The sequence below is a fragment of the Alosa pseudoharengus genome, unplaced genomic scaffold, assembly GCF_046254945.1.
Source record: "Alosa pseudoharengus isolate Yale_2024_CS ecotype anadromous, Long Island Sound unplaced genomic scaffold, YU_APseudo_1.1 YU_APseudo_1.1_scf_13, whole genome shotgun sequence".
Lineage (NCBI taxonomy): Eukaryota > Metazoa > Chordata > Actinopteri > Clupeiformes > Clupeidae > Alosa > Alosa pseudoharengus.
This window is the reverse complement of record NW_027468598.1, coordinates 25,647,917-25,657,063: the sequence shown is the minus strand read 5'-3', so window position 1 is coordinate 25,657,063 and position 9,147 is coordinate 25,647,917. Positions and strand designations below refer to the sequence as shown.

At 39.5% G+C, this 9,147-nt stretch overlaps 1 protein-coding gene across 1 annotated transcript; it reads right to left on the bottom strand.

The window, feature by feature from the left end:
- Positions 1-988: 988 nt before the first annotated feature.
- Positions 989-1,945, bottom strand: LOC143121369 (olfactory receptor 1E16-like). The gene has a single exon (XM_076281728.1). It carries the CDS (start codon positions 1,943-1,945, stop codon positions 989-991), a length of 957 nt encoding a protein of 318 aa, XP_076137843.1.
- Between the last annotated feature and the right edge of the window lie 7,202 nt (positions 1,946-9,147).

Sequence of the window (9,147 nt, the reverse complement as noted above, 5' to 3'; positions counted from 1 at the left end):
TTGTGTGTGATCACATAAAGAGGCATAGCCTACGGCGGTAGTAATGTGAGCACTCATTCAATGTAGCCTACGCGTCTGCGCAAGTGAAACTGAACCTTATCATAAAGACACCTTCTCAACAACTTTTGAGTTTCAGTACTTCTTCCACCACTGGCCTCGTACCTACAGTATGGCAAAATAATAGCCGTGGGGATGTCCTTTACCAACCCCACTCCCACTCATTTAGTGCTTAAATATATTGAAAATGTCCTTGTGGTTTGGTGTATGTTGGTCAAACTAAAACATATTTAAAGACTCACATCTCTGAACACAAGACTGCAATACATACACATAACATAAACTATGCCATTGCTCGACATCATGTACATGCTAATCACAGCACCATCACCTAAGTTTTAAGGCATAGAAAAAGATCTCACCCAGGGATATGGTTAACTCATTGCTTTGTAGAGAGGTCTTTTGGCCTCAGTATGAATACAGTAGAACCGCTTGGTATTTATTTACTGAATTTGTCTTGTTAAAGTGTCCTCTTAATAGTAATAATGATTCATATTTTGCATAGTACTGTTTATTCACAAAATTCAGCCGATATGGACAAATAATAAATTACCTATTCAACAAAGTAATTCAAGACAATTTTATGTCTTCTTGTATTGGAAGGTAAATATAGGCCAATACAATAATGTAAGCTCTTATTTAAATATGGCCAACTTTACTTTACTCTGCCTTAATACATTTCATAACTTCTGTTGTAGGCCATATTAATTTCAATTGTAAGATATCAAATCATGATCAAGTAAACTGAGTAAATATAGTAACTAATAGTGATGGGTAGATAAATATTAGAGGAAAAGTAAAAGCAATGATAAATAAATAATTGTGAAAAAAAAATGTTAGTCACAGTGTCCCCTCAACTAATAAAGCCGTTCTTATATTTCATTTCATTTAAGACCAGGATAATCAAACTAGGACATGGTTCAAACAACAATCATGCATTATTTCTAAGATAACACATTTTATGTCTACAACTTTGTCTACATAGTACTTTTCGAATCCGTGGAAGTTGGAGGCCATAAATTAATGGGTTTAATAGTGGGGGAAAAATCAGAAATTGTATAGCCAATGCATTACGTACACCAATTGGAAGATTTAGTGAACCATCCCAGCTGTAAAATACATCAAACATTGCAGTCACAATATATATGACCATAACCACTATATGCGGAACACAAGTTTTACTGAATTTTTTTCTACCCTCACTGGATGATATACAAACGTTGACAATATGAGCATAAGAAACTAAAGTTAAGACAAACAGTATAAGATATACTGTAATAACCACCATGCTCCATACCTGGTTGGCTATTGCTTGATAACATCCCAGCATTAGTATTGAAGGATTGTCACAGAATAGTTTATGGATGTAAGATCTACAAATGGGTATTCTAGAAGTAAGGAGAAAAATTATTGCTGACGAAAAAATAGGGAAGGACCAGGCTAATACAAGCAACTTTGACACGGCACGTGGAGTCAAAATGCTGTGGTATTGCAGTGGTCTGCAAATTGCCACATAGCGATCATAAGACATCACTGTTAAAACTGACATTTCACACAGCGCAGAGTTATAAATCACATATGTTTGAAGCAGGCACCAACTGTAGCTTATAATGTGAATATCAGATTGCAAGTCCAGCAAAAATTTGGGATAAAAACCAACAGTCCCATAAAGTCCATTTGCACACAGATTACAGATGAAAATGTACATGGGCTCATGGAGGCTTTTATCCACTGTCACAATAAATATCAAAGTTAAGTTGACTATAATAATGAGGATGTAAAGGACAAACGCCAACAAGAAGTACAGAGGCTTGTAAACTCCTGAGTCCTGCAGCCCAGAAAGAATAAAGAATTTAAAAGTAGAAACGTTTTCCATCATCTCAGGCATTGTAATGCTATAATCATTAAGTAGCATTTAAAAACACATCCACATATAATCACATTATACAGGAAGTAACATATCATATTGTAGCATTATAAGGTTATTCACATAGTATTGTTTGAAACTGAATCTTCCAGCTGTATGCTCTGTCTACCTTTTGTTGTACTGTGATCACAAGCACTAGATTTATACCCTAACCTCCACCTTAGGGACCTATATCATGTTTTGATTTCCACTGATGAACCATAACCCTACTGAAACTCAATGACACCAGACCCTCCTCAATTCATTAATTGCAATAAGCCAACATAACTCAGTCATAACAGATACAGTAACTTAGTTACCTTGATTTACACATTTGGGCTATAACATAAGTTCAGTTCAAAAACGATAACCAAAATCAATTTGAGAAAACAAGGCTCCAAGTAATAGCAAAAGGAAGGTAGGGCCTACTGAGAAAGTGTGCATACTGTATGTGGCTCAACTTAGATTTGGCCATGTCTTAAGTTTGCAGGATAAACTGCAAGCTAACTTTTTTACTGTAACTCAAGCTCTTAACTACATTCAAAGTACAGTAGCAAAGGCATACACAATGTCACTGTGCATGTGTGCACGTTTGCATCTTCATTGTTACTATTGTAACTTGATATTGATACTGTTAGCCCATCTAAGTATAGCTTACTGGAATTTGGTTATTCCAGTTAACCCATAGCTATAAGGTAACTACTGTATGGCTCTGTTGCAGGGGTCTTCAACCTTTTTGGTAATCATATGGAGGGCTACTCATTTAAAACAAACAGATCCTCGTCCCTTTTTTGTGAGAGTAATCCTCCTAGATAATAGGCCTATGTGATTTTTACATTTAAATTATAAATATTACGGTATGTAGGCCTAAACGCCTTTATAAGCAACTGTATTTTTTTCTGATTCTTCAATACTTCAATATCAATATGCAAAACTGCCAACAATTTTGTTCAGTTTATTCATTTCAAATTTTGCATGGGGAATCTAATCTAATTTTAACAAAAAAAGCTATCTTTTTGCGCAATTAATAATTTAGCTTACAATTTTTAGGACGAAACAGCAACCTTCTCACAGAATTTCCAACAAAGCCCTGCAAAAAGCCCAAATAAAAGCCCCAATAAAAGAAAAACTCCTATAAAACAGCTCGGAATACTAATTTAGTCCCAAACGTAAAAGGTGTCGTTATTTGCGCTCTTTGCTAAATGGAGTTGGCATACCACAGCAGTTAGCTAACTCACGAGTCACGACTTATCGTTAGTTAGCGTTAACTCATGCTGTGAACGTTTACGAGTCAAATACATAACATTAGACTAACGTTAGCCAACTTATATTCAGTACGCTAGTTCGTTTGCAGTGGGGTTTTTTTTTTTTGCACTACAACTTTTGAATTTTTTGAACAAGAGTTATGTTGGTGCTGTAAAAGAGTAAACAGGCTGGCCTTTCATTTTGTATAACAGTACAAATGTTTTATTTATTTTATTTTGTGTAAAGCAGAAGTTTTTTTGCTGTGCAAAACTGTTTAATAAAGTATATTATTATGACCGCCGCGCAGCGAAGCAGTGGTCATATAGGTTTAGTCAGATTTTATTTTTTTTCCGCATGTCCAAATTTCTGTCAAGGATTCCCGTGTAAGACCCGGGTACACGAAACTTGGTGGGCATGTAACCCCACATGGATAGCATGGAACCATCGTTTTTCGTTTTGATCTGTAGCCCCCCCGCTTGACTGAACCCCCGAAAGGAGAGTAGGGCAGACAAAGTTTTCTGTGTATGTTGTTTGTTGATCTCAAGGGGCCATGTCAACCCATTCCATAACCACTCATTTCATGTATAGCGCCACCTAGTTAAACACAAAAAAAGTAAAAATGAGGTGTTGTAATCGCAGGTATCTTTGACCTAACATAGTCAAAACTGCACGAAATTGGAAGTGTAGGATCATTATGACACCCTCTGAATGCATGCCAAGTTTCGTGGAATTCCGCTCATGGGGGGCCACACAATAAATTAATTTATGTTACTATACACCAACTTGTCTGTAGGTGGCCGGAAACAGTTTTCTGTGAATATTTTGAGAACCGTAGGGCCTAGGAGGTCCACTTTTTTTTGTATGTTGGTCTTAAGGGGGCATGTCAACCCATCCCATTACCACTTATTTCATTTATAGCGCCACCTAGTTAAAAATTAAAAAGCAAAAAATTTGGTGTTTTCATCACAATATCTCTGGCTGACATGGTCAAAACTGCACAGAATTGCAAGTGTAGGATCATTATGACACCCTCCGAATGCATGCCAAGTTTTTTTAACTTTCGTTCATGGGGGGCCTTACAATAAAATAATGTATGTGTACATTTAGTGACCGTACACCAACAAGGATTCCCGGGACACTGAAAGACCAGGGTACATGAAACTTGGTGGGCATGTAACCCCACATGGATCTGTAGCCCCCCCCCCCCCCCCCCCCCCCGCTGGACTGGACCCCCCGAAAGGAAGGTAGGGCAGACACAGTTTTCTGTGAATATCTTGAGAACCGTAGGGCCTAGGATGACCAATTTTTTCCGTATGTTTGCCTCCAGGGGTCATTTTAACCCATTCCATGTGCACACATGTGCATAAACAGATACGCACGCACACATATACATTCACAGTAATCATACGTATGACACATACTCACACAGTAGACATATGTACGCATGCATGCACAAACACAGGCACATACGCAGGCACACACACAAGCATGCACACACACACACACCCACACACATAAACATGTACACGCACACATGCACACAAGAATTTCGCAGAATTATGAACAGGCAAGATGGGGGTGGGGTTGAATAACATGCATTTACTCACTCGTGCTATATTGCTTAATTAACCAACTAACTTATAACTAAATAGTTTCTTGACAAATAACCAATGACTTAAGGTATTTTAAACAAGTTTACTGTTTAAAGACAACCAGCAACATAACAACCCACCCATACACATATTCACCATACCTGTCAACACTCATTTTTCCCGGGTTTCTCCCGTATTTCAAGGTCATCTCCCAGTAGGCATGGGCAGTTCGCGAACGATTCGGTCAGAAAGAACGAATCCCGAAGGTGAACGACGAGCACTGATTCCCAAAACAAACAAACAATAAAAATATGGTCACGTAAGATACAAACGAACAGAGCTTCATCCCCCTCGACCGTATTATCACAAATCTCGTGTTTGAGTCTAACGTAACCAGTGTTGCCAACTATTTCGAATGAAAAGTAGCTAAAGCCAGCTCCAAAAGTCGCTAAATGACGTCACGCGCTAATTTGCATATTAATTACGTCAGCACGTCGTCCCCCCCCAAAAAAAAAACAACAAAAAAAACGGTGATGGCCCTTTAATTCCCTTTTACTCCTGTTTGCTTTTCTCCTACTCATATAGGCAACTTTAAGAGCCTAGTTTAAATATATTTGATTTAATATACTTGTATATGTAGGCTACACTTTACTTTCTGTAGCCTATCATCTAGAGACTACACTAGCATCAGGTGGCTGAAAAGCAGTCATTTCCAACCTATTCACTGCTGCATCTGCTTTGCACTGCTTGAAGTCTGATTATAATGTGACCATAGGGTAGCCTACACGCAATGTACCCTTACGGCAATGGCTATATTTTGGATATATGTAGGGTATATAATATAGGCTTAAATGTCACTCGGACAGACCGATAGAATTATAATGTTTTTTAACTCAGCCGACAGTCCTGCATCAACTTGCATTGACAACATTGAAGCTAGGCCTAGGCTACATAGCCTAAACGAATGCTAAGTTTTTCTAACATGTATGTTTGATTAACTATCTGCTGCTTGTGAATGAAGTTGTAGCCTAGGCTGCATCCTTTGTTCAATTGTTGAACGATGCTGGCAAGCGTGTCCCTGTTTTCCTGTCATCATGTCATTGCTCTCGTCTCGTTGACTCTCTTGTTGTAATTTCACCCGAAGTTGCTGCACCTTCCAATGAGCGTTGTCTGAACTTAGATCTATAGAACATCTACTTCCTTGTAATAAAATGGGCTGATACTATATAGGCCAGTCATTTCTTTTATAATCATGGGGCAACGCTTTGGGCAAATTCGCGATGTAATTCACAAACGAAACAGGCAAGAGAGGGGAGATTTTCTGACGTTTCAACAACGAAACAGAGTTTGCCATCTTTGCGAGAAGATTTTTCTCACGCTTTAAGCCTGGGCAAGCCGAAGGATAACGCAAAGAGAAAACAAAAATCGCCAGACACATGGAAAAGTCGCCAGATTTGTTGTCAGTCGCTAGATACACCTTTCAGTCGCCAGAGACGGCCAAAAGTCGCTAAATCTAGCGACAAAGTCGCTAAATTGGCAACACTGAACGTAATGTTCTAATTATCGTGTCAGCCAATGAGAGTACTACAGCACGTAGCAACCGCGTTGCCATGGGTAAACAAATGATAAGGCTTACTTACTTACGTACGTGCCTGCCGGTGCCTGCCTACTACTTGGAAGCTGCCATTTGATTCTTACTGCATTCCATTGAGTATATTTATAAAAAAAGGAACATATGTGCTTAATATTATGCTTGATATTTACACTTGACCTGGGTAATTTCGCCAGAACATTAGAAAGTGGGCTAGATGCATTGTATGTTGATTAATATTTTATTTAAGCCATAATTTCATCAGTAACCATAACCAACCAACCAACAATATCCCCCGTCACACAAGTTGTTTGGCGCTGAACACGAAATCGAATTTGATCACGAACTTGATCGAGAAAGTGGGGTGTGTGTGTGGGGGGGTCTTGATTTCTATGTTTATGTCAAACTTGTACAGAACTTGAAACTTGAACACACAAACAATAAATAAAACTTTTTGTTAACTCAAAATCCAATTGTCATCGTTTGATTACACATAGAAATACCTGAATAAATTACCATTATGTAAGATAAAACATAAAACGTTAGTAGAGGCAGACATTTTGACCTTCAACAAACAAGAACAAACATGAACCCATCAAGAAAAAGAAGTGCTGTGTGGAATGAGTTTAATATAGTCAATGATGTACTGGCATCATGTAAGGTCTGCAAAATCAAAATTTCATTTAGAGGAGGCTCGACCGCCAACCTTTTCCGCCACCTTAGGACTATGCACCCCACAGTACATGCTAGGCTATCGTTGGAGCAGAGGGGACAGGAGGGCGCTTCTGCTGCTGCGGTGATCCCGGCACCAGCACCAACACCACCATCTGCACCAGGAGCCTCACCGCCACCACCGTCAGAACCAGGACTGTCTGGACAGACCCAGACCCGGCTGACCAATTTTGTCCACCGGCCAATAACTCCACTGCAAAAAAGGTCAGTTGACGATGCTCTGATGCTGATGTTCACCAAAGACCTCCAGCCCTTTTCCATCGTGGAGGAAGCAGGATTTCTTGCATACTCAAAAGCCCTTAATCCTTGGTATGTCCCACCTGGCCGGAAGACCATCTTCAAGACGATGATTCCCAGCATGTTTGAAAAGAAAAAAGTTATGGTGGAGGACCAAGTACGTCAGGCGACAGCAATATGCCTGACGACTGATGGCTGGACTGCACATACCACCACCAGCTTCCTTGCTGTGACCGCACATTTCATATTCAATTTTGAAATGGTCTCTTGCATGCTCGATTGTTTTGAGTTCACTGAACGCCATACAGCAGAGAACATGGCAGAGTTCATGAGGGGGATAGTGCTGCAGTGGGGCATTCAGGACAAAATTGTGGCCTGTGCAACAGACAATGCCAAAAACATGGTGTTGATGGTGAAGCTGCTGGGCTGGACTCACCAGCCATGCTTTTCACACACCCTCAACCTGGTGGTGCAATTGGCCCTGAAGGTAATTTCTGCCACAATTGATAAAGTGAAGTCCATCGTGGGGTACTTCCATAAGAGCAGCCCATCTGCCAAAAAACTCCGGGACACCCTCAAGCAAATGGACCTCCCCTCCCCGACGGATTCATAAGCTTAAGGATGGGGTTATAGCAACTCTGGCTCTGGTAAACCCAAACCAGACCCAACTGACCCAAGAGGAATGGCTGGAGGTTGCAGGAGCCTGTGAGGTGCTGAGGCCATTTGAGGAGGTCACCAGAGAGGTCAGCGCTGATCAGTGAGTACATTGTCTTTAATATATATATATATATATATATATATATATATATATATATATATATATAACTGTTAAAAAGCCAATTAATGAATAAATAAATAAATAAATAGGGAAGAGATTAAAAGACATAATCTTAATGACAACCATTTAACTATTTACAAACGTAGTGTTAAAAAGCTAATTCATGAATAAATAAATAAATAGGGGATAGATTTAAAAGACATGATATAACTACTTAACTATTTACAAACTTGGTATTAAAAAGCTAATTAATGAATAAACTGTTTACAAACTTATGGCAAAACATGAGAGGGATAGTGCTTCAGTGGGATATTCAGGACAATACAAACATTTTCAAAAACAAACACAAATGGCTGGACTGCATGTACCACCACCAGCTTCCTCCCTATTTACACAACTAACTATATACATTTTGTCAATAAAAAGCTAATTCATGAAGTAATAAAGTTATGGGGGGGGGGGGGAGTGATTAGGTAAGGAATTATGTTAAAAAGCTAATTCATGAATAAATAAATAGGGAATAGTTAAAAAGCTAATTCATGAATAAATAAATAGGGAATAGATTAAAAGACATGACATAATTAATGACATAACTACATACAACTATTTACAAACTTAAGCTAAAGCTAATTCATGAATAAAAAACAAAACTATTTACATTAACTATGTACATTTCCCCACTGCAGATATGTGACCGCCTCAAAGGTGATCCTTCTGGCAAAGGGTCTACAAAGGGTCACAGAGCGCAACCTGAGGGCAAACCACTTCAGCCAACCAGAGGTGCAAACTCTTCTGGAGGTCCTGAATAATGAGCTGGCCAACCGTTTCCACAGGCTTGATCAGGTACCCCACCTAACCGAAGCGGCCCTTCTCGACCCAAGGTTCAAGAGGAGAGCCTTTTCCACCAGCGAAACCGCCACTGAGGTGGTAGAGCGCCTCACTCGTGCTGCTGCCAGGGTGGTTATCTCCAACCCATTACAGGAGGCTGCTGCAGGAGCAGCAGCAGCAT